The 26,443-nt window shown below is 41.2% G+C and overlaps 1 protein-coding gene across 3 annotated transcripts in view; it reads left to right on the top strand.

Annotated features, from left to right (window-relative positions):
* Positions 1 to 26,443, top strand: part of COL19A1 (collagen type XIX alpha 1 chain) — a 255,136-nt gene that overhangs the window by 164,141 nt on the left and 64,552 nt on the right. For all 3 annotated transcript variants that reach the window (XM_077307567.1, XM_077307559.1, XM_077307577.1), the window contains exons 18-22: positions 12,494 to 12,547; positions 18,469 to 18,513; positions 20,658 to 20,693; positions 22,640 to 22,693; positions 25,704 to 25,748. In XM_077307567.1, coding sequence (XP_077163682.1) covers positions 12,494 to 12,547; positions 18,469 to 18,513; positions 20,658 to 20,693; positions 22,640 to 22,693; positions 25,704 to 25,748 — 234 coding nt within the window. The remainder of the gene's footprint in view (positions 1 to 12,493; positions 12,548 to 18,468; positions 18,514 to 20,657; positions 20,694 to 22,639; positions 22,694 to 25,703; positions 25,749 to 26,443) is intronic.

Below are 26,443 nucleotides of genomic sequence, written 5' to 3'. Positions count from 1 at the left end.
AAACAAAGATAGTGACCCATCCCATGCCCCCATTTATCACCTTGAAAACAAGGGAGTAATAATTCTACTTGACATAGATATATTGAGACTATTCGGGGAATACAGTTATAAGTTTAAGGCAGAATCTTTTACGATAAAAAAACCCAGCAGAATGGAAAACACTGGGAGGTTAAGGTTTACTCAAACACGGATGCTTAAAAAAAACTGTGATAAGGAAATGTGCTGAGCTTTTTCCTGGTACGAGTCTTACATTTTCCCTTCTGCATTATAGAAATGGTAAGCATGGCTTGCTGTCGCAAAGCATTAAATATGTTTAGTCTTTTTAAAATGCTAAGAAAAAAGCATGGCACCTTTGTAGCCTCCATAGACATCAACACAAAACGATGCTATGGTGGTAGAATGCATAGTGCTCTATTGTGCTCTTTCTCCCTCTATCAGGACTGAATGGTGTTGTATGTAGCTGGGGGAGGATGATGATGGTGGGGAGGGGGATTGAAGGAGAGGGGGAAGAGAACACAGATGGGATTAGCCTGAGCAAGGGGTAGGCAGCACTCTTCCATTGAAGTTGGGCTCTCTTTTTTAAGTTCAAAGCAGCTGTACCGGATGCAAATCAGGTTGGTGTCAGAGGTGCTGAGAAAGGGGGCTGTTTAACACTTGCTTTTCCAGTCTAAATATCTCCCCTCTCTCTGGTTGCTACATGCCACATAGGGAACAAAACACACGTTTATCATAAATTTCCCCATATTTCATCCAACCCAAGTTTGGCCCAAAAGAAGAGAACTTGCCCTAAGAGAAACTTATAAAATTGGGATCATTAATGAACTTGAAGTCAAGCCAAATGTTTAATAAAAAGACACGCCACATCCAGCCATGTGGATTTTCTAGTCTCAGTCCATGAAAGCCAGGGTCATATAGTGGTGAGCGAGTTAGAAAATCAGGAAGAACCAGATTCCATTCTCCACCCCACCATAAAATGTGCCCGAGAGGATTGTTGTGAGGGTATGCTTGGGAAGCCAAGTATGGAGGGGGACTGGTAGTTCTGGGGAACGGTCCAGTGCTGACCAGGAATCCTAATAGTGAAACGACTCTGTGGTGGCAAGAGGTTGTAGACCTGTAAAACAGCTTTTGAGTAGAAAGTTAATACATTTTGTGACTTGAATTTGCATTTAGAATTTGTGTAGTAAAATTTAGGCCATCTGTAACCCTGTTTGTTCCGGCTGAGGTTTATCAGCCCAGGGCTCTGTTTCTGGCAGCTGTTGAATGATTTAAGAGCATTTCAGTTGATTGCAGACACCACATAATTGGTTCAAAGCAAACTGGCTGAGGAAAGAGGGCAGCTAACTTGGACTTATTTTATGCCTAATTCTCACCAGACAAATCCAAATTGTACAGAAGCCATGTTTTTTCACTCAGACTATTTTTTTCTTGTATCTTAGGGTATATATTTGTTTGTTTAAAAAATCAGTAATTATGCGCAACAGTTGCAAATTCCTTCTGATGCCAAATTCCTGGGTTCTGTTTGTTTCTTTTATTGTTTAAGACTGTTTTGTTATTTCAGTGTTAGAAATCTCATCATAATACAGCTTAGTTTCCTCGCTGAAACTACCCAAGAGGCTGTGTTCTTTAAAATAGGGCAGCAGCTCCCTCTACCGTTTCTGCAGTCACATTCTCCTTATAAAACAATATAGAAAAGTTTAAATGGAATAGCTTGCTAGGAGTATTTGAAGTTTCAAAGTTGGCCTCACAGATTAAGAAATAGGATAGCTTTTATAGGAACAGTCAGTTATCAGAAATATTGCAGGCAGGCAAGCTGCAGAAGCATACGTGAGTGGTCTGATCAAAACAAGTATGATACATACTTAGACATCCCACATTAATCCTGCAACATTTAAAGGTCTTCTGCCATATGGCAGTAGATGTTTCGTCTCTTTCTTTTCACTGATCTGTAAACTAATTAGCAAGGCATTTTTAAAGCTTCCAGCACCTGCCTAGGAGAGTGGGGTGGTAAAGATCCATAGGAGAGATTTAAAGCAAATTAAAATTTTAAATTAGATTACAAAAATGTACACAATGCTTAGATAAGTGATTTGAGGGACTCAAGTTATACATATCCTCCAGAGACCTGGGTACTTCTGCATTCACAGCTTAATTTCTGTTCTCACTGAATTGAAACTCATTCACATTCCATTTTCATCCTATTACCACACTCTGCACATATCTTCTTTCTTGGATTTTTGTCCTCCAAATAGCAGAGTTTAATTCTGTATACTAATGAGAATAACCGGATTGCCAAGATTTTTTTCTTCCTTTTTTTCTGCAGTTCTGGCTGGTCTCTGCTCATTGGTCAGTTTCATGCAGGAGGTGTCTTTTGGAACTGTAAGGAGAGAGTAGTCTTAAAGCTGCTTTCACTTCTGGGCTACCATTCTAGTGGAAGGTTTTCCCACCTTCATTTTGTCTTAGCTTCCATACTGCAAAAGCATTTTTTCTGCTTTACACGCCCTCTTACGTCTTATAAGAATCAGGGTTTGGCATTAGTGTCAGAAGAACTAAACATGAGCCCTTCTTACCTACAGCCACTTCCTTCTCTCTTCTTCTTCCAGACACGTGCTTCATACAGCAGTGGGGGCTGAGAGCCTGCACCTTGTTCCTTTCTTGGCAGTTTCTTTTTAATTAAGGGAATGTAGTATAATTGGACTCCTTTTTAAAAAATACAAATCTACCAAAGAATTGCATTGCTTTCTTTAAACCCCCCCCACACACACACACACCAGAGAACCTTTTGTATTTAATTTATAGGCCTCAAACTGTGGATCAGATAGTTCAGTCAGTAAAGTACAAGCCTGGAGATCATAGTGTTGTAAGTTCAAGGTTACCCATTGGTCTTTATTTTTTTTCCCAGTCAGAGTTTAATTCTTTTTGTTTTTAAAATCTCATGTTTAAAATGGCTGTATCATGTTTTCAAAAGTTAAAAAAATTCTATGTGGGAAAAAATAAAGACCAATACGTAGCCTTGAATTCACAAAGCTGTGATCTCCAGACTTGCACCTGGAAAGAGTATCCTTCTTAGTAATAGGCCTAAAATGTATGTTGATGAGTTTTGATTCTTATTGTACAGTTGAAAGCCTAACAATAAATGTAGTGGTAGTCTTCAAAAGAGATTGTCGTCTGAAAAAAAAACTTTTTTCCTCGGAAGACAGGGAGTGAGACTGCTGCCTGGGCCTCTGGGGTTGGCGTAGCCACTGTCTCGGCCTCCTCTGCTGGCCACCTCCCTGCCTCTTCTGTCATTCTCTGTAGGGCAGGACTATGTAGCCAATTCCATTTCATGGGATTCCACATCAGAAGATTGGAAATTGACAAATAACAGTATTGAAGAAGTAATAGTTAAATACCCAAAATGTTGCTTGGAACAATCCATGCCAGTCTATTTCAAATAAAATAACTCCATATCTAAATGCTCTGACACTTTTTCTCACATGGAAGGAGAGAAATATTATCTCACAGCTATGCACACTTTCTGGGTAAACAAAATGGACAATTACTTCTTTAATATTGGTATTCCCCAATTTCCTTTTTTTAAGATGACAAATACATAATGATATATTTGATTTTTTATACCTATATGTAGAACTTTGCATTTATTCCTACTGAAATTCATTTTATTCATTTTAGCCCAGTTTTCTAGCCTGTCAAGATCATTCTGTACCCTGATTCTGACTTCTGCAGTGTTTGCTACGTCTCCCAGTTCAGTGTCATCTACAAATTTAATCAATACCCCCTCTAGTCCTTCATTCAAATCCTTTAGAAATATGCTGAACAACAAAGGGCCCATGACAGATTCCTGAGGCATTCCACTTGTCACTTCTCTCCAAGAGGATGGCAAACTATTCACAAGCACCCTTTGGGTGCGATCTGCCAGCCAGTTCTCAATTCACCTAACAGTAATAGGCTCCATACCAATTGTTTTGCATCATCTATTAGGCAAGTTTGCTTCAGTCTTGCAGAAACAGGAGTCCAGCTGATAGTCAAAGTGCCTTTTACTGTGCTTAGGCTTTCCTGGGCCCCCATTGGCTGCAACCAGGACCTCATTAACTGTAAAACAAATAGAAAGGCTTTTGAATGGATCCAGCAGACATGGGCCCTAGAATTTTCTATCATTCAGTCCCCCCTCTTGGTAGCCTGGAGTAGGAATATTTATTTAGTATGCATATTAATTATGCCTAGTTCTGATTTATTCGCAATTCAATATACATGTATCCATGACACAAGAACAGTTAAGCAAACAGCGGTTTGCTTTTGAAAGCTGATTTCCCATGCTTCTAGAAAAATTATCATTCTGCGAGAATCACAAAAGTAGATGAATACTGTCAATTAATAATTTAATTATAGCCAGGGCTTTCTTCCTGGCAGTAATCACCAGAGCTGAAGACCAACACCTTTTTCAAGGCTTTCTCAAGTCCTGATCCTCATGCACCAGCCTGCCTGGCTCAGCCTGAAAAACAGAGTGGACCCTCAGGAACAGCTTAATGAAGACCTGAAGAGGGAGATGGGAATTGTAGGAAATTGGCACAACCGTATATATGAGTACTAGCACCCCTTTTCAACAAAAACTACAGCACTAACAAATAGGAAGTCTAAGGCTTGATGGGCTGTGAGTATTTCAGACTTTTGGAGGGCGGGGAAAATAGATACTAATGTTTGGTCAAATTGGTTATTTTAAAAATAATTTGCAAGAGCATCATTGGTTTATTTCAGGGGTAGTCAAACTGCGGCCCTCCAGATGTCCATGGACTACAATTCCCAAGAGCCCCTGCCAGCATTTGCTGGCAGGGGCTCTTGGGAATTGTAGTCCATGGACATCTGGAGGGCCGCAGTTTGACTACCCCTGGTTTATTTCATCTCATTAATGTAGATGTCATGCTTCTTGTGGCTCTTAGCAGTTTCGCTTTGAGGTTGCTGCCCTGTTCAACAAACCACACCAGAAATCTCCATGTTTCATTGCAGTGTTGTGGGGAGGAGGGGGGACATTCCATTTACCAGTGGAGGCACGGCGTGGGTGGAAGTGGTGACTCAGAAATATTTTCCAGATGACTAGATGAATAGACTCTGCTTTTGAATTTTTATTTCTGTAATCCTGTGAAAGACTTCCAGAAATTTTAGGGTACCAATATGTTAGCAGTGTATCTTATACATTATATTGATTTAATTTACAGCATGTTGTGGCCCATTAGTCTTTGCAATCTTATCATAATGGCTGTAAAGGCAGATGTGGCACAAAGCTTAAGAAGCCATCTGCTAGGTTAGGAACAAAATGAAAATTTAATTAGATGTCTTATTGTACCTTGAATATATTTAACTCCTGTCCAATTGCATCTGTATATTCCTTGCCTTTTCCCCAAAATGTATGAGCAGTTTGGGGACATAATTAGAGTACAACTTCAGCAAGGGGCTACTTTCTGTTTGCGATTCAGTTATCTTCATTACATTTGCAGACACACACCAAAAATACAGAAACGTAATATAATTGAGCATTTCAGTGGTATGCATAAAGGATCAATTTTGCAAAAGCATTTAAAGTGGCAGATGTTATCAGAGTGGGACTGGCTTTTGAAAGGTTGATCTCATGGTTTCTGGATGCCTGGACCAGAAAAGTATTTGTGTACATAAAGCGCTATCAAGTTGTAGCCAACTTATAACAACCCTATGCAAGGGGATTTCAAGACTAGTGGGAAGCAGAGATGGTTTGTCATGGACTTCTCTGCAGTCTTTCTCGGTGGTCTTCCATCCCAGTACTAGTTGTCGCTAGAGCCCTCCTGTTGGCTCTGAGAGATCCTCTGAGGAAGAGTTGTCCATGTCTGCAGAGACAGTGCAGGCACCTGAAATTAATCAGCTTCCAGCCCAGCCAGAAACGAGCGGCAGGGCATTTCAGATGGAGAATGCTCAGTCAGAGGCAATTAGTCAGCCTTCAGACATTGACAGTTCTGACTCCCCTCCTCCAGCTCATAGGTACAGATGGAAATTTAAGACAGAACCATGGAATAGGCAGAAATCTGCCAGCGTCGTTGCTTGCAAGAAGCAATCTCTGAAACAAATGGCACACTGGATTTAAGGCAGACCCCAGAGGAACAGGCTGTGGAAGCAATTGTGTATCAACCTGAGACAGCCTGGCTCCACCTGCATACCTTGAATCTCCTGATGACCCCGGACTGGAAACCTGACCTTGTATCTGGAAACTCTGTGACTGGTACCTTGATTATATGGCTCAGACTTCTCGGTTTGCTTTAGGACACTCTCAACTCTGGTAATCCCCTGGTGTTGACTTCTTGGCTTGTTTACAACTCTGCTAATTGGGACACTTCTTTCAGTGCTGCAGGAACTCTAGTTCCAGTTCAGGCTGTGTTCAGCAGCTGCTCCAGCTCAAGGTCACTCCTCTGAACCAGCACTGCTGCTGTGGCAGCAGCATACCTGACCTGCTTGGCCAGCACACTAGCCCTGCTTAGCTTCTGAGATCAGACGGGATCCGACTGTACTGATCCATTCCACTTCCACTGAAACAGAAATACCCATGAATGGAAGGGAGAATTTAGTTTCATAATGCATGTCCTATTGCATGGAATGCTTAGGAACAATGAACTAGAAGAGGAAGCACACTTACAAAGGACACTTACAAAGCTCAGAAGAGGTGAAGAGGTTTAACTTGGATATTCTAAAGCAGGGGTAGTCAAACTGTGGCTCTCCAGATGTCCATGGACTACAATTCCCATGACCCCCTGCCAGCAAATGCTGGCAGGGGCTCATGGGAATTGTAGAACATGGGCATATGGAGGGCCGCAGTTTGACTACCCCTGTTCTAAGGAGTCTCTTCTGCTGAGCACTACTTTAATATGTTTTATATAATGAACTTCTTTCGGTTATCATCACAGTAGGAACTGAGCATGGATTCTCAGTAGGAATTGCGGAATGGAGCATTTCTGGATTCCCCACCAAAATTACATCATACTGTTGAGGTAACAGTGCCCTCGACTCCCCTCACCTTGAGGTCCCCCAGTGGGTGTCAGCCGCCAGCTGGCAGCCCAGGGATCATCCGATCGGTGAGCCATAAAAAATCACACAGGAAATTTTTGACAAAGCTTGCTATGGAATCTGTATTTAGTTTGAATAACTATATATCACATTGCTTCGAGGGAGGCTTGAAGGTCTGAATAAACTTGCTCATAATGGACTTCTTTGTTGTACTGTGTCATGGCAAAGTGGATGTATGTATCTTTGATGCACCACGGAGTCACTTTATTACAGGACAGGAAAGATCAGTGGCATATTGATGTAGGGTGCAAACAGCCATGTAATCATGAATCAAATATCAGGATGGATGGCCTTTACTATAAATTCTTGCAAAATACAAGCCTAAGCTGAATGGAATCTTTCTGCTGCACAATGTTGGACATAACCATAGTACTATGCAGTACTCATAGAACCAAGGAATTGTAATTTTACAGTGGATGTCCTCCCAGTGCTTTGAGTTTTTGCCATGAAATTTAGTGGCTGAAATAACAAAGGAAATTACATTAAAGATAATATTTACTGTCAGAATGCAAACAGTGGGCTGCAGCTTCAACTTCCTGCTCATTCCCAAGCCAAAAGAGGAGGGGGGAGAAGTGATGACAGGAGGAGACGACTGAGAGGGGATCTGATTACCATCTTCAAGTATTTAAAAGGCTGCCATATAGAGGATGAAGAAGAGTTGTTCTCTCTTGCCCTGGAGGGACAGGCCAGAACCAAAGGGATGAAATTAATGCAAAAGAAATTCCACCGAAACTTCCAGAAGTAGTTCCTAACAGACAGAGCGGTTTCTCAGTGGAACAGGCTTCCTCGGGAGGTAGTGGGTTTTCCATCTTTGGAGATTTTTAAACAGAGGCTAGATAGCCATCTGACAGAGAGGCTGATTCTGTAAAGGCTTAAGGGGGTGGCAGGTTACAGTGGATGAGCGATAGGGATGTGAGTGTCCTGCATAGTCCAGGGGGTTGGACTAGATGACCCATGAGGTCCCTTCCAACTCTATGGTTCTATGATTCTATGAGAGAAGCTTCCCACTGTTGTGTTCACTGTGGAAGTCAGTGAGTTCCTAAATGATCTGTAGCCTGCCCTATGCCTAACTCATAGTTTTGTCTTTAGTCCTCTTCGTAGGGGCAGCATCCATTTTTTCATCCAAGGGAAAAATGTGCTTATCCAAATTGATAGGGATTACCTGCCCTGCATCCATAGACTTGGACTGGTGTCTGAATTGCTTCTTGTGCTGAACTTTTAGGATTCCTTACAGCAATCGCCCCCCTCTTAAATTTTCAAATTCTGTAGTGAGTTTTGAAAGGACCCCCTTTCAGGGATTGCCACCATTCGCAGGGAAAATCAGCACCTCTGTCAACCAAATGAGCTTGCAAGCTGTCCTTCAAAAATATTACATTTTTGGCATTTCAGGAGAGGCCTTTGTAGGAATATTGCAGAATCATGTTTTTGGTATGTGAGCAAGGAGCAGAAGGGTACTTGGGTGCTTGCCCATTTGTTGCACTCTTGTGGAACAGATGGAGCTTTCTGGGAAAGGCTTCAGTGTCAAAATGCAAATCACACTCCCTTGTCGTTTCATATTTGCCTCATTTATGGCTTTGTTAAGACACTTCTCAACATGATGTACCGGAGCCAGACTATGCCTGCCTTAGGACAGCCATCTGACTTTAGTTGGCAAAACAAAATCACTGAATTAGTGTCACATTCTTCATACTATTGCTTCAAATTAACATAATTCTTTCTTCAAATTAGAATTAATCTTGATGCCTGGCTTGGTGTATGATATAAGGACACAGAATAGGTGTTTGAAGCGTCAGTGTTTCAAGCTGTATCATAGAGGGCACCTTTGTAGACCTAAAGGCCTGAAATAGAAAGAAATGCATATGTCCTTGGATACAAGTCCCCGACATTCTTTTTTATAGTGAGGAAGGGCAAAAGGAAATACCTGTTAATACAACAAGTGATTAAAATGTGGATTTCACTGCCCAAGGAGGAAGTGGCAGCCACAGAATTGGATTGCTTGAAAAGGGGATAAGAGAGATTCATGGAGGATCGGTATATCAATGACTACTGGCCATGGTAACTCCTTGAGCCTCCACATTCGGAAGTAGTAAACCTCAGAATAACAATGACAAGAAGCAGCTTCAGGGGAAGGCCTCAGCCTCTGTGCCTTGTTATTGGCCCTCCAGAGTAACTCGTTAGCGACTATATGAAGACAAGATACTGAATTAGTTGTATGACTGATGTAATCCAGCAAGGCTTTTCTTAAGTTTTCATGAAAGTAAAATTATGTTAGAAATAAGTGTGTGTCTGTGTTTGTGTGTGTGTGTAGGAGTAAACTTTTGAGCTTATTTTTCTACTTTGTGCTCCATATGGCTATTTCTAAATACCATTATTATCATACATTATGTCACTCCAGAAACTATTGCCTGTAGAGATGATTGTTGGGAAAACAGTGGGAATGAAATTACCGTATTCTGTCTGATATCAGTTCTGGTCTTCCAATAATAAGGCTACATGGGGCCTGGGCCCTACCTATCTGAGAAACTGCTTGTCTGCTTATGCCCCTCGCAGGGCTCTTCGCTCTATGACTTTTCGGCTCTGGCCCCAACCTGGTGGAATGAGGGCCCTGACGGAGCTCTCTGAGTCCCGCAGGGCCTGTAAGACAGAGTTCTCCTGTCAAGCATTTGGTTGAGGCCAGGCCGGTGAACAGATTTTTGATCTGTGAATCCCACTCTATTTTTTAACGATCAAGACCCCCAGGTTATCTCTGCCTAGGGTCATCAGCATAGACCCATAGGCTGAAACAGTGAGGTTGGGTTCAGAAGGGCTATAGAACCTAAGTAGGCCACCATTTGTTATTGTGTATGTTGTTCATTTGTTTGTATGGGGCTTTTATGGGGGAGGGGCATTATATGGTAATTTTATTATTTTATTCTGTGAACTGCCACAAGGTGGCTTTTGTCAATAGTGGTGGTATACAAATTGATAACGAAACAAATAACCATATACTTTGTAATGAAGAATCTTCATCTATAGATTTTATGGTATAGATCAATGGCTAGAATAAGAGATGTCTGCATGGGAATGTTGGTTGGGATCCTGACTCACATAGGCATTGTTTTATTTATTTAGCCAGCATGGCATAGTAATTAAGAGTGACAGCCTCTAATCTGGAGAGCTGGGTTTGATTCCCCACTCAGCTATCTGTGTGACCTTAGTGCTGTTCACACAGAGCAGTCCTGACAGAGCTTTCTCAGCCCCACCTACCTCACAGGGTGTTTGTTGTGGGGAGAGGAAGGGAAGGTGATTGTAAGACACTTTGGTAGGAAAAAGGGGGTACAAAAAACAGAGCTCCATGCCTGTGTGCGTGTGTCGACCGGCGCACCCACACCTCCCGCCACCTGCAGCATGGAGCTGGCTGCTAGGGGAGGGAACGGCTGCTTTAGTGGCCGAATCCCACAACCCTAGTACATGGTCTGCTCCCAAGCAGAAAACATGGAGGTCAGCCGGATGTCAGATCTCCATGATTTACCTGGGCTTTTTATATTAGATTAGTGAGATTACAGGGCATGTTGCACCTCTCTCCCCTCCCAATGTAGGAATGCATATCTTTGGGACAACAGAGTCTCTTGGAAAAGTGCTACTAATCTCATCAACTCTCAATTTAGCCTTCTCACAACCATGAAACTCAGTAAGCAATTGCTAACAGCCTGCTCCACTTTAGCAATTTCCCATCCAGCAATGTTGGGTTCTCAAGAGACATTAACCTTTTTGGTTCTACTCTGGTCTACTTTGAAAATGGAACAAAATCTAGAGTCCGTTCTGGTTGTTTCATTTATCATTAAAATATAGATTATATAAATATATTGTTAACTGGGACAGGTTCTCTCTTTTTCTGTTAGGACAGCTAACCGGGGAGGCAGAGGGCGTGGGTGACTTTTAACTCTTCCCATTCTGAGACTCAGCGGACCCTTGACACATGGAAGAACCTTGGTTTTTACACCCTCCACTGAGACAGTGGAAGGCAGCCACAAACAGGGGCCTTTCAGGGGCATGAGAGAAACTAACTTTTATACCTGGATTAAATCAATATAAACAGCAGGTGGTGTCCCTTTTTTCCTGAACTTATCTTTTCTCCCCTTCAAAATCACTTTGCTGGCATCATTTGTTTTGTTTCCTTTGGTTCTCAAAATGACATCTATTTACATATCTATAAATTTTGAAAGTTTTATAAATTTGGTCATAGAAGGCTTCCGCTATGATGAATCTTGTTAGCATGTCCTGACTACACCGTCTCAGAATGGGAAGTTTTCTCAGGATATTTCTCTTGGGACAGTCAGCTACTAAAGTGTATGAGCTTTTGCTGAGGCTTGTTTAGTCTCCCAGGACAGTTCACTCTTTTCTGAAACTGACAGTTTTCTTAAACGAAATAAAAAGGCTTCTTAGAATTCAGTTGAAAAGGGGATAATTCCAAGGCTGACTGTTTTCGTGATACTTTTAATTGCACTGTCATTTTGCTTTCTTTTGTGAATGCCTCTCAGTCAAGATTCAATGTATGAGATCAAGGAAGAATGTAAGTATGAGGTGCAGGCAATAGGAAGCCCACAGACATTAGGCTATAAACTGTATGGAGAAGCCCTCAGAGCCACAAAGCACAATAATGCAATTCAAAGGATCAGAAAAAATGGAACGGGGACATAAGGGCATGATTTGTATGAATATGTTCCCTGGTGTGGCTTGGTCAGACTAGGACCTGGGACAATTGAGTTTGAATTCCCTGCCGAACCTCCGGAGCCTCCCAGGGGGCCTTGGGCCCATCCCACACTCTTAACTTAAAGCACCATCACAGCCTGGTGGCTGTGAAGAAGGGAGAGAAGAAGTGGAGAAGGGAGAAGCCATTTGGAATGCCACACTGGGACCCCCATCAGGGGGGACAGTGGATTATAAATAATTAAAAGGAATAAATCAATCCAGTACTTTGAAGAGCTGCTGACAATCAAAATAACCCATCCCAAGGTTGATGATATAGTTAACAGTTAAAAATTTTCTTGGTAGTGCCGGAGGTAAGCTTGGATATCAGGCATGTCTTACAGAAATTGTTACAGGGTTGTATCTTTAATTACTAAGAATATATATATGCTATATCTGAGCAAGACTTACAAGGTTCTTTTGTGCACATCTTTTTGACAATGAGATAACTGGCTAGAGCAATGAAACTAATTACATTTTTGTTGATATAATGTATAATTCAATGGTTCTCAATTCTCAGACTCAGCAGAGTGTTTTTTTAAGAATATATTTTCTGATATTTTCCCAATATTTTTGTATTCAACATGACAAATCATCTATTTTATGGAATTTAAAATATTAATTTGAAATACAAGTAGACACAAATATTATCTAAATTATAAAGTAAGTATTTTCCTCATTCTAGGGCTCTCCAGCTGTGCCAGGATATCCAGATTCCTTTAAAGGACTGTATTACCAGGTATGGATATTTAATGCACCTATACAAAGATGAAGGCAATGCATGCTTACTGTCTCACATGACTTCATGTACTTATGTCTCTTTTATATGTGGAAGGAAACAAAGAGAATGGAATGTCATGAGAACTTTTACAAAGCCATTCAGGCATTAAATTACCCCCTTGACATTCAATCACATATGAAGCACAGGTGGGGGAGCAAGTTCTATAAAGCTCTTGCTAATTTATTTTTTTTATTTATAGTTTATTAATTTAAAATCTTTATGAATCCACCATTCTTCTGAGCCTCTCAGGATCCAAGATGACAACATAAAAAGCAATTGATAAAACAAGCATTAACTGGTGTAAAACATTAAAAATCAGGGAGGGGGGCCTCAGTTATACAGGCTTGTCAGAAAGTGAGAAGTGCAGGAACCCCCTGATCTCTTCTGGGAGGCTGTTTCAGATGAACGTGGAAACCACTGACAGCTTGGTCCCAGACTGTTGCCAATTGTGCCTTAGACTAGGATGCTTTTTGCCAGGAGACCTTGCTAGGAAGAATTAAGTTGCTATATGAAAATATGCCCAGAGAGGTGGTCCTTCATATATGTAGGCTCTAGGTCATGAAAGGGTTAAAAGCTGAACACAGGCATCTTGAATTAGACCCAGAAACCAACCAATAGTCAATGAAGGGACCTCAAAATAGGAGTGATATAGTCCCAGGTAACTAATGGGCAGCTGAACCTTGCATCTGTGGCAACTTCCAGATTATCTTCAAGGGCAACACCATGTAGAAAATGTTAGGGTAATCTAGCATTGAGGTTACTGAAACATGGATCAGCATGGCGAGATAAATAATTTGCAAATAGGGAGCCAGCTACCTAGATGTGGTTGGGGTGGGGGAGCATTTTCTGTTGTCATGTATACCTGCTTCCAACAGGAGACCCGGATTTAGCAAAATGTATATGCTTTTAACAAATGCTTTCAGCAAATGCTACATGCCATTAATAGTAAGAAAAGCAAGCCCCTTCCACTCAGCATCACTACTGTCTTGTCTGGAATCAGTTTTGTTTTGTTCTTCCTCAGCCACTTGACCAACACATTCAGAGATACTGGACCAAAACTGAGACAGCAGCAGCCAGCTAGTTATCGATACTGATAACACTTGGTGTGTTTACCTACTCATTAAAGGTCCTTACACAGATATTAAACAACATGGGAGATAACATGTAGCCTTGTGGCACTCAACCATCACTAGTCAGCTCCCAAGGGATTCAACATCTTCCACTGCCATCTTTTAGGCATCTCATCAGTATAGCATGGTTGACCATATCAAAACCTATTAACAGATCTAGCAACAACAATAGAGGGCCCTGCTTTTATTCATGTTAAGATGGAGTTCATGCAGAAGCAACACTTAAGACCTCAGTCCTGAACCCAGGCCTAAAATGAAGTTGAAAAAGACCAAGGACATATATCTCATCCAAGAATTTCTGGAGTTTCTCTGCCACTAATCTTCCAATAATCTATCTCCAAGATGGAAGGTTCTGAGACAGGTCCGTGATTATGTGTGTCTCTTCCTGTAAGAATTTGTGCACCATTGATGCTCTTCACACTGAGAAATCTCTGATCCTTCCTGTGGATCCCCAGGGTTTTCAGCACACAGGTTATTTTCATAACTAGTGCAGCAAACATCTTCCTGTTTAGGAGTTCATTTAGTTAATCTCTGTGGTTTTTATGGTGCTGTTGGAGTTTAGAAATGTAAACCTTTCCCCAGTGGACTTTTTAAATGGGTGTTTATGGAAATCTTTAAATAAGCGTTACAATTGTATTCATATGGGCATGGACTTTTATGATAGTGTGATTTGTTTTATGAATTCTTGCAAGCTACCTCAAGCACCAGTGGAGGAGGAGGAGGAGGAGTCAGTGGTGATGTAGCAAATGAAGAAAGCAATCAATCCATTGCATTCACTACACTTGGTACCACTACAAAAATGTGTTTACCCAGGGATTTTCCTCTTCCTTATGCATTCCTTATTTCTCAGAATAATTCTTGGTATATTTGGCACTATTTATAGCAGCCTCCTAATTTCACATTATTTAACTCTGAGACAGGTTATAAGAGCCATAGCAAAGGTCCTCTGGGTTTGAGATGCATCTGTCTGTGAGATTCATGTTTCCCACTGCCACAAGGCTCTACAAATTCCTAAGTCCTCTCATGTTTCCCAAATAATATCTTCTGGCAAAATGTGGGCCAGCTGTTTTGCCTTCAAGAACTAAATATTTTTTATATATAAAAAAAGAAATTAATCATCTTTTAAATCCTCTTACAGTACACTAGCATACTCTTCCTCTCAGCTGTCCAATGTGAAGCATTTAATTACTTATTTTCAAGTGAGCCGGTAGCCAGGAAAGGAGTGCTAAGTTTAGTATTTAGGCTGATAGAAGAGATGATTTACCAATCCAAACTTCAGATTTAAATATCTAGACTCTCTGGAACCAGAACTCCAGCTCTCAGACAAAGCGGGGCTGATCCAACCCTTCAAGCTGTGGGATAGATCAATGAAACTTGAAGCAATATACTGGGTGGGGTGGGGGCACAGAAAAAAATGTTGTCCATTTTTAGATATTAAGGAATTACTAAAATGAATAGTTGCCCTTTATATGCATAGACCATATGCCTAAGAAGTCTCCCACCAATTAAACATCAACATTGGCAATGTTCTTTTTTTTATATAGTATTACTGCACCTCAGTTTGTTGCCTCTGGCAGAAAGAGTAGCAACCAGTGGGAGGAGGAATAGGAGGAATAGGAGTCAGTCAAACAGTCAGTTTGCTAGTTCATATTTTTAGCCCTTGTTTTTTCTCCTATGAGCTCCCCTGTAGGGATTTGTAGCACCCTTGTCAGTTACCAGGCATGTTATGGTTCAAATACTCATCTTTATCTTTGCAGAGCCCACGATACCTTTTGAATAGGTTCTCATTTAGAGTTTTCTTTAGGGTATGCAACCAGTTACCTGATCTAAATGGATTTATTGAACTGAAACATTCCCATTAGAAAACATTTCCAATATTTAAAATGTATATGCATTCTTAAAAGTATTGTGTTTCGTTTCTGCTTTGTCAGTCTGATGTAGAGAAATGTTTTTTTTTTCCAATGGTGCTTTTAATGAGCAAATAAAATGTTCATACCATTTTGAAAATCACTCTGCCGTGCATTGCTAAGTGCTGAGTTTAAAAGAGAGCTCAGAAGTACTTCATTGCACTGAAAGGCAGCAGTTACATTTTAAGCTCCCCAGTCTATTCCGTTTTTTTTAAAGTAGCATGAGGCCAAGACAAGCTGCATGTTAATGTTCAAGTGAGGAACAACCTAAACATCAGGTCCACACATAGTTCTGTATCACAACTTTGTCTACTGCGATGAGGGAAGTAGGAAAGCACGGCCACGGCTTACCACAGCCACCAGTGATGGGGTGGGGCAGAGGGGGATGGTGCACTTCAAGAGACACTCCCTGGCAGGGCTGAGCATGCGTGGCAGGGAGGTTCCGCATCAGAAGCTGTGGAGGAAGGGAGGAGCTAAGCGTGGCGCTTATATAGCACCACCTGCTTCAGGTGGCCTCTTTCCTCCCCCGCAGGCCAGGGAGCAGCATCCCGCCTTCTCACCCTATGTTTCTGGGTCTTCACGGTTAATGTGTTTCTTGAGTGTTTACATTGTGCTGGGAATTTTATGCAAATCTTTTTCATTTGTCACAGCTGGCGGGGGACAAGGGAAAGGAGAAGAGGGAGAGGGATGGTACTCCCTCAGTTGGAGGGGCCTCAGGAAGAGGCATCAGCCTTGAGTGCTGCCAACATGGACAGATAGGTCCAAAGAGCTCAAGGTCAGGTAGTGGCATGGGCTGATCTTTAGTTAGGTAGACTCTATGGCAAGGGATCACATGGCCCAGCAGAGGTCTGGGATGGGATATCCAGGGTGCCGTTAGAGTATCTTAAGGTTCGGATGACCCAGGAAAAGTTTAGGCTCCTGCCCCTTGTTAGCCAACACATTGTTGCTGTGGCCTGTTTGCCAGCATAAATAGCCAACTGTCCGCCCAACTGTCCACCTGCTTGTTAATTGTTGATTGTCCCATTAAAGAGTGATGATGTTTCTCTACAGTTCAAAGAAAGGACCTGTGTTTGGTTTTAGTTGGCAGAGGGTCCATAATTGGAGGGATTCTCTGATATACTTTTATTTTAATATTTATTTCCCTTTTTTTTAAGTATCCAACATGGATAAAAAGACTTCAGATAAATCATCAAACAAAACCTATAAAACAAATGTTGACAGTAAAATACCAACGATAAAACACAGCAGCAGCAAAAACAAATATGCTATTAAAAGTTGGAAAAATGGAATGGTCAATCAGGGAAGGATGTCAGGAAAGCAATTTTGAGGAGATAAATGCCCATGAAGCGTAGGATAAGCTTGTCCATTTTTAGTGGAAGTAACTTGATTAATTTTTAATGCATTATTGATTTCTAATCCAGCCTATTCCAAGTTCAGGGGAATTATTTACATTAAAATTATATTTTTTAAGCTTGATTTTTTAAATAACTGCTTTGTCTTTAAATCAATTTAAACATGCAGTATTGCATTATGCTGTGCCCTGTCCTTGAAGTGTGGCTGAGCTGTTGAGGTTTCATAATGATTATATTCTATGGGTAGGCCCATTTCTTTCACATGTAATCTGCATTATAGAACAGAAGTTCATCAAAGAAAAAAGTGTACCTTGTATTTCTTGAATTTGTGTTTTTTTTTCATGGCAAATATATTTAAGCAAATGGAACTGGGCAGAGCTTCTAAAGCATCATACTTCATTTTATTTTGGAACTTGGCCCTCCTTGGAAACCTTATTAGAAAAATCAAAAGTCACTGCTTCATGAAACTGTTGCCTTGTGTGATAAATCAATCCACAGCATACAATGCGCAGTAGTAGAATTTGAAAATAGTTCTACAGATCAGAAGGGCTTGAGCCCCTGAGATAAGACAAATAAAACTAGACAATAAAAATTATTTGACCATTATGTTGCCTGCTGACAAATTTCTTTCCCTCTTTATAGTTGTTGGAGCTCCATGATAGCATTAGCTCTATCTTTTTTAAAATAGTAGACAGAGTAAAGGGGATTTGGAGTAGAACCACAATATTGGAGAAGAGGGGTTAACCCTTTTCCTCACCCTGTGTAAACAGCTGCCCTTTCTAGGTATGTAGAAATACTTTTAACACACACACACACACACCTAGTGATCCTACTTGTACGTTCTTTAAAAGACAGAAGAAGCAATTGTTGCTCTCTAATATATGATCTACTTGTATATTAAGATTATGTGCTTCCTTGAAGAGTTGTGAAACTTTCTTCAAAAGGCTGACATTTAATTGGGTGTGTGGGGTGACTTCAATTTGATTGATTTAGTCTTGTTCAATGTGGTTATTTTTGCTTTGTTCTTAGCCAAAGTTAACCACCCCCAGCACTTTTGAATGGGCAGTGCAGACGTGAATTAAGTAAATGTGTTGCTTAGTAGTTTCTGCACATATGTGAATCAGTCCTGAGCCATCGATTCATCTTTCACCTATGATCAACTCAATTGTAGTCTTGTGGCTATTTACAAAGGGAGAATAAATTAGTATATAAACTTCTGGGAATTATTTATTTTTTAAAAAAACACAATCACTTGAAAATAGCAGTCGATATATATGTTAAAAGGTTTTGATTATGAAAATTTCAGAATGCAGGCCCTCCTGTTCCAATGGAAAATCAGACATAAAAGTATTTTCGAATTGTCATCAGTATGACCTGAATTTTAGTCATATTTTGTGGAAAACAATATAAGGTAGCTAGAAAGAAGGCAGCATAGGAAAGTTATGTTTTGCCTTTACCTGACGATGACAGTTTATGTCCTTTTTCTTAAGAGTCATCAAGAACAAATGAGCTTGAAAGGCACAAAAGGTGAAAAGGTAAATAATTAATCAGAGATCTGGGGTGCAGAAGGTGCATTTATTTGCGTATCAAGTAAGTTAAACATAATTTGCCCTTTCCAGCTGAAACCTTTAAAAGCAGCTTTACATATTTATTTATTACTTATACATTTTCATCCAGATCGGCTCCCAAAACAGTTTAGGGTTCACACCAATAACAATATTTTATTTAATATTTATTTTTTATATTTATATTTATAATATTTATTTAATATTATGATTTAAACCATTGTGATGCTGTCCTCTTCCTTATAACAGTGATGTTGAAAAACTGATCCTAAGCTACAGGGCATCTTGTGCAGGATTAATTGGGTGGTTAGATAAATTATGAAATGCTACAGCAATTGAAGCTACAACCAATGCTTTTTATAATATATTTCTGGGTTGGTTTTTTTTTTAATGGTCTTTTCATAAGAGGAAGCTGCCATGTCACAAGTAAAAGAGCCCATTTTAAAAAGTAAAATAACCAGTACTCCAGTCAGAATGTCGCATCCATTTGCACTACATTGGTATCCACTGAATCTTAAGATACTGCATGGACAGTTACTTTTCAGTATAGCATTTTCCCTTCCAAAACGAGGTAGTGCTAGCATGGGAAGTAGGCAAGTTCTTGGCTCCCCAAACACATTCGAGTTTACATTAATTCTGTAGTCTGAGGAAGGTGCCAATGAGGTAACATAAGAAGTGTCATTGTGTTCTGCAGGAGAACGGAATTGAAGGTTGCAATCCTAAACTTGCATACTACTCAATAGACCTTTACTCTGAGCAAGCATATTTAGGATTGGATGGGATAGTAAAGTTTGCTGATTCAATTCCATCAGGGTACCATTGTTAGACTATACTTTTAGGCAGTGCTTAGGGTGTTGAACTAGGATCTGAAAACCCTGCTTCAAACTCCCACTCTGCCATGCAAGCTTGCTGGATGACCTTAGGCCGCTTACCAACACATAGTCTAACACAGTGGTCCCCAACCTGCGGGCCGCGGCCCGGCGCCGGGCCGCAAAGGCCATGGCGCCGGGCCGCGGCTCCCTCTCCCCGCCCCCCCCCGCAGTAAAAAATTTCCCAGGCCACAGGCTTGCGGCCCGGGAAGCTTCTTACTGCGGGGATGGCGGGGAGAGGGAATCAGGGCCGGGCCGCGCCCGCGCGGCCCGCAGGTGCGGCCCGATCCACGGGTGAGGCCCGCGGGCGCGGCCCGATTCGCGGGTGCGGCCCGCGGGCGCGGCCGGGCGCGGCTCGTGGGCATGGCCCGCGCAGTCCCTGCGGGCGCGGCCCAATGCCCTGCCGGTCCCCAGCCTAATAAAGGTTGGGGACCACTGGTCTAACATACTTCACAATGCTTTTAATATATGTAATAGCTTTATTTTTATTTATTTTATTCTAATATTAGTATCTTGCATGTAGAAGGGACAATAGACTCAGTGTAGATAATAAAACTTGGGCTTAGTCCTTTATACTTCGAAAATTACAAAGAGCAATAATAAAATATAAATATAGAAACAAATAGAATAAAATAGGAGGGGGAAATCCCTTATTCATAAAACTAGAATAAAATAGGACAATCCCAATATTTTTTTTTCACAGAAAATTCACCCAACCATGAGGCAATGAATTTTACAAGAGGCAGCACAGAACTTTTCTGTAACAGCTGACAACTCAGGGATCTCATCCTTCAATAGCATTTTTACCAGCATGGAATCAGAACAGCCAGGAAAACTTTTTAACACCGGGGTTATCCATTTAAAATGGATAGGTAAAGATGTAGGGATTGCCAGGAGGAGGGAAAGACAAAATAGTGTGGGGAGAGGAATAGTGAGGGGGAAATGAAGTAGTCCCTGCAAGTCTTTCCGGGTTCCACAGCACACAAGAGGCCCTGGCCTGGTTGCTGATACAGCTCCATTTGGTCATTGTTTACAAAGAGTTTATGAAGACATGAGGGCAGATAACAGAGGTGCTCCTTGCAAGGTTCTGTGACCCCCTGCTTGTTGTCTGTGTTACATTTCATTAAACCAGTATAATTCTTAAATTTAATATTAATGTTAATTAAAAACTAGCTTTCATTAATTGGCTGATTGCTGTGTATTCAAATGTCCGTATAAATTTTAAAACTTTGCACTCTGTCATAGGGAGATGCTTCTGAAAAAGGAGAAAAGGGGGATCCAGTAAGTGTTGAAACCTTTCATTGTGATCTCTTTTCATTCTATATATAGATAGATAGATAGATAGATAGATAGATAGATAGATAGATAGATATAGATATAGATATAGATATAGATATAGATATAGATATAGATATAGATATAGATATAGATATAGATATAGATATAGATATAGATATAGATAGATTTGAAACTTGCTTTCATGTGCGTATTTGAATATTTTATATATACTTTGACTGACAAGATTCCTTGGGCATTTTTATAAGTTACATGGATGTCAAAATTATGCCATTACAGGTAAACAGATGATAGATGTCCAGTTTACATAGTTTTCCAGCTTTGGGGAAGTAAGATAGTATCTCCTTACTGGGTTCTCCCTTCTTGCCTCTAGAACTGTGGGAAATCTACCTAGGGATATTCTGCTTACAAAGGTCCTGCATAAGTAAACTATAATTATACAGTTGTATCATTAACTTTATGTAGGTTACTAGGGACCAAGCCCATTGTACTTGTAAATACAATGGGCGCTAGGTGTGCTTTTGGTCCCCAGGGCCAGAAGCGCACCTGCGGCCTCCTCGAAGGCTGGATTCTGAGGCATTGTACGATTTTGAAGTCCCACCTCCAAAACTCAAGGAATATTTCCAACCCAGGGGTAGCCAACCTCCAGGTGGGGCATGGAGAGCTCCTGGAATTACAGCTCATCTTCATAGTATAAAGATCAGCCCCCAAGCAGAAAGGGCTACTTTGGACAGGGTTGTGGCAGAGAAGAAAAATTTAAGGCCTCCCACACAGGTTGTTATGGAATTGAAAGACTTGAGGCCTACTGCACAGGATTGTTGTGCAGATGAAACAGGAGACAATAGAACCTCTGCAACAGCATCGTTTCATCTGCAGAATAACGCTGTGCAGTGGCCTCAAATCTGCAGAGAGTTGCAAAGAAGAAAGACACATGTCTTGGCTGTGTCTAACCCCCGGCCAGAGTAGTATTTTAAGTGAGAAGGGGCTTTTCTGTGGCCTCCCTGTCAGCTGTTTGGCAGAAGGAGAAATCCCCCCCTCAAAAGGAATGGCCACCCCCATGCCCTGAGGCTCCCCTGCGTTGCTCTCGGAAACACCTTAGTCAGGGGCTAATAAAGGTTCCTTTGCAGCAGGCCTGAAGGGAGGGGGAGGGAGCACATTCACCAGCCTCCTGCCAGCTCTGTCAGGATTCTGAGGCAATTTACAGTTGGACATGACAGTTTGGACAGCCTTGGGGTGAAAAGGGCTGGCGCAGCCTGTCCAAGCTTCTCTTCTTATCCCCCTTGGCAGCCCTACTGACTTCCTCTCCCTGCAGTGATCAGGAGCAGACTGGCAGCAATGTCTCCAGATTGCCCCTGGGTAGGCTAGGTGGGCAGGTCAGGAAGGATAGAACTCTGTTCTGTCCTGGTGAGGGCCCCTCACCCGACTGGCTGGAATTCTTGTCAGTCTGGGGCCAAGGGGCCAATTGTTGGCCCCTGTTTCTATCCTGGACTCAGCCCACCCCCCTTAGTCTTACTCTTTTATTTATACCGCTCCCTGAGCGGTTTACAGATTGATGATTGCATAGATTGTTTGCAGATAGACCTTGGGGTTAAACAGCTGACTTCCCCAACCTGTGTTATATATATAAAATCGTGACCGTACACCCTGTCAAAATGCTGAAGGTTCCAAAGCCTGCTGAAGGTTCTGCAGGAGAGATCACGATCTCAAGGTCTCTTTGTCAGCATCCAATGTGGAGTGTTTTGCTGACTTCAGTAGGCCTGGGGTTTGACTGGTATCAAGCTGCATCTTTAGCATGCTGGGAACCAAAAGCATTAAAGAGAATAGCCTCTATTGCAGAGAAAATCATTAGCATACAGTCTGTGAGGATTTATGCAATGCATTTTTTAATCTATGTAGAAATTAACTTGCCTTTCTGGAAAACATTTGTTTAGGGTGAAACTGGACAGCCTGGTTCTCCTGGGCCTATTGGAAGTCCTGGCCTACAAGTATGTGCATTATATTTGGTAAACTGTACAGAATAATATTTCAGAACTTTGTATTTCTGTTTCATACCAATACTGATTTCCAGACATCACTACAGTACAATTCAATGTTTGTAACATTCATGTCCTTCGAAATGGAGAATAAGCCAATTCAGGCCCCCATTGGAGAGGAAGGCAGGGTGTAAATGAAGAAAGTAAGCAAATAATACTATGCACATCTTCCTGACAGTTTTTCTGAATATTTTGCTGAAATCCTTAAAACTTTCTAGACCTAAACTTTTCAGTGTGAACATTTCTGCCCTTTCAAGCCGATGTGCCGCCACATATTCCCAAGGGGGATGACTTGTGATTTCCCTCTCAGTAAACTTTCAGAGGCTGCTGAAGCAGCATTGATTAAAGACCTTCGCTCATAATTTTCCAGCTGCGTGAGTTATTGCACTTTTACTTCTATTTTCTCGTGTCTCCACATTTTTCTTGTAGATAGCCTTTGTCAGCAATTTTTTGTGATGCATTTCTTTCCTGTCAGAACAAACTGCCTGTTAGTGGTGTCAGGAGGCTGGGTGCAAGTTGATATCCACCATCAAGCATGACAGGTATATTTCTGCCTTTGTGAGCACCAGAATGTCAAATGGAGCAACCACAGTCAGAAGTTTACAAAGCTGAGGGTGCAGATGATTCTTCTAACTTGGGTGAATTGGATATACCATTGATCCCTACCTGAAGCATCTCAAATAAAAGATTCCAGAGACCTCCCTTTCTTACTGCCTCTTTACTGATAAAAACTGAATTCTATGGAGTGAATTATGGATTCTTCAGCTGCTCTCTCCCTATACATGGCTAGCTCTTAGCCTATTTGGCATACTGTTGGCATTTTCCATACAAGAAGATCTCACCAATCTTGGACTACCTGCTGGTTAAGAATAATGTATTTAGCCTTCATATATCATGAGACAGACTCCCCTTCTGTATTTCTTGCTATGTGGCAGGCGGTGGCTTTAAACAGTCAATAGAAGAAATACCCCCCTACTAAGGAAGAGCTAGGTTCTACTCTTAGTACACCACTGTTCTGAAGAAATTTGATAGACTTCTTTCCATATTTAATCTCTGGGGTGTCCGAGTTCATTGATCCCAAGAGGCTCAGCGTGGTGCATAGTGAGAGCTGTTTCAACCTCAAGGATGCCTATTTCCCTAACTCAATTGAGCCTCAGAGGTCTTAAGTTCTTTTGCAACCCTCAATATACCCCGATAGGCAGTCCAGTAAACTAGGTGATGTTGGTTCCCCATCCCCCTCTCTGGGTTTCTCTACACAGATATAAGATAGTTTTTGCCAAATATAATCTAATTGCTTCATCTCAACTGGCAACTGGTTCTGTGCTCGTTCTTGTCTAACCCATCTTCAGACTTAGAAAGAAGTTGTTTTTGTTTGTTATTCCATCTCAAACCAAGGAAAGGTTGCTTCAACACTGCTTCAACACTGGAATTTCAAACCCCTTAACTCATCAACCACTCTAGAAATTGGTTCATAAACCACTGCCAAAAATCACCAGAGTTCATTCTAATAGAGCTTTAGTGATAGTCACAGTTTTCAGCAGAGGGATTTCAGTACCAGAATGCTTTGCAATAGTGACCTGAACCATTTCCACACTGGAGGCCTTGCACTGGGGTACAGGTTCATAGAATCATAGAGTTGGAAGGGACCTCCTAGTCCAACCCCCTGCACTATATGGGACACTCACAACTCTATCACTTGTCCACTGTAACCCCCTTGAACCTTCACAAAATCAGCCTCTCCATCAAACCCATCAAATCCATCATCCAGCCTCTGTTTAAAAACTTCCAAAGATGGAGAACCCACCACTTCCTGAGGAAGCCTGTTCCACTGAGAAACTGCTCTGTCAGGAACTTCGTCCTGATGTTTAGATGGAATTTCTTTTAAATTAATTTCATCCCATTGGTTCTTGTCCATCCCTCTGGGACAAAAGAGAACAACTCTGCTCCATGTGGCACCGTTTTAAATACTCCAGGCTAAACAGACCAAGCTTCCCCAACCTTTTCTCATATGTCTTAGTCTCCAAGCCCCTCACCATCTTTGTTGCCCTCCTCTATACATGTCACTCTTTTCCAAGAAGATGCTGAACCATTAATAAGTACCCTTTGGGTACGATCTGTCAACAAGAATATCATGTGGAACCTTATCAAAAGTAAACTATGTCTAAAGCATTCCCCTAATCCACCAAGGTAGTCACTTTCTTGAAAAAACAGATAAGGTGACTTCTGACGACTTTTTCTTGACTTAGAAACCACAGCTCCCAGTTCCAGCTGCTCAAGAACCGAGTGTTTGATTATTTGTTCCAAACTTTTGCCAGCTACAGATGTCACGCTGACGAGCAGATAATTACCTAGGTGGATCCTAGGTGGATCCTAGGTGTAGGATAAACTATAAACTAGGTGTTTATAGAGGTTGTCTCAACTCTTCCTGCTCCCATATGGGGGAGCATTTGGCCCAGTGCACCTCATTTGCCTTGGATTTGTGCTCCCACATGGGGCAGCAAATTTCCCAGTGTGGAAACAGTCCTGGTTGAGAAAGCCTGGCATAGGCATTGACTAAGATATCACAAGAGCTGAATGAATCCAGATAACTGTGAGAGGAACTCCACTCACAGAACACATCTGTATATCCTCTTCCTTCTTGCTGATTCCCCCCAAAGTTGTTTCTGCATCAAGAAGGGAGAATCTGCAAAAATTCCCTCCACTGCAGAAGCAGAAGTAACTTTGCTCTTACGCAAGTCATTAGTGCAATCCACGGGTGCCAGTTTAGGTGCCTCAGTTTGAGTTTTAAGGAACTATTGCATATTTGTACATTAAGGAAATTATTAAAGGAAATTATTTATTTAATTTTTATGCCATAAAGATAAATTTGGGGGAAAATAATAGTTTTCTTATGCTTTGTGTTCCATTCTTTAGCCCTTAAAGATAGTAGTAATATAACCTTGATTTGTGTTTTACTCCATAGGGACCCCCAGGATCAATTGGACCCAGAGGAGAACCAGGAGAAGCTGTAAGTGTTGACCTTCCACTTTTGCAATAAAATGTGAAATGCTAGCTGGTCAAAAATATTAGTTTTACCACAGTGTTTTGATAAGGAGTGTGAAGAAAAGTGTGATGGTGTGGAGCCCCTGAGATTGCATCGATTTGATGTAAATTGTATAATCTTTCTGTGTCCATCCTTTGCTAGCAATACAAAAAGCATGATGGTCTAGCAAGTAAGAATGTATAATCCTATCCCATTTTGACGCCCTCTCCCCAACCTTGGAATAGCCTGTATAATGGATTGTGGAAACAAAAACATTAATATTTTGCAATATAACTAAAGCCCTTTCAGTTTTTAATTGAATGTGTGGAAGAGAGATTGGAATCATGAATGCTAGTTACAGATATGTTCCAACTATGTTCCAACTATGAGCCTCTACTAAGATTAGAGCAGAACATTCATGCCCATTTGTCGCTAACATACGGAAAGAGTCCCATGTGTATGTAGTTGCATGTATATATGTTACATTCAGACCTTTTTTAAAAGTGTAGGAGTCAGGAAGGAGTTCCAACATACAGTCCTGCTATATCATGAGTGATGTGTCAATGCTATAAAGTAGAATCTTGAGAATGTAAAGCATTCAGAGTTGTGTTTTGTAATTTACATTCTAGTATAGATAAACATGTACAAAAAACACACATAACTTATATTCTTTATAAAGA

This window comes from Paroedura picta, chromosome 1, assembly GCF_049243985.1.
Source record: "Paroedura picta isolate Pp20150507F chromosome 1, Ppicta_v3.0, whole genome shotgun sequence".
NCBI classification, from domain to species: Eukaryota; Metazoa; Chordata; class Lepidosauria; order Squamata; family Gekkonidae; genus Paroedura; species Paroedura picta.
This window is presented reverse-complemented; position numbering and strand designations above follow the sequence as displayed.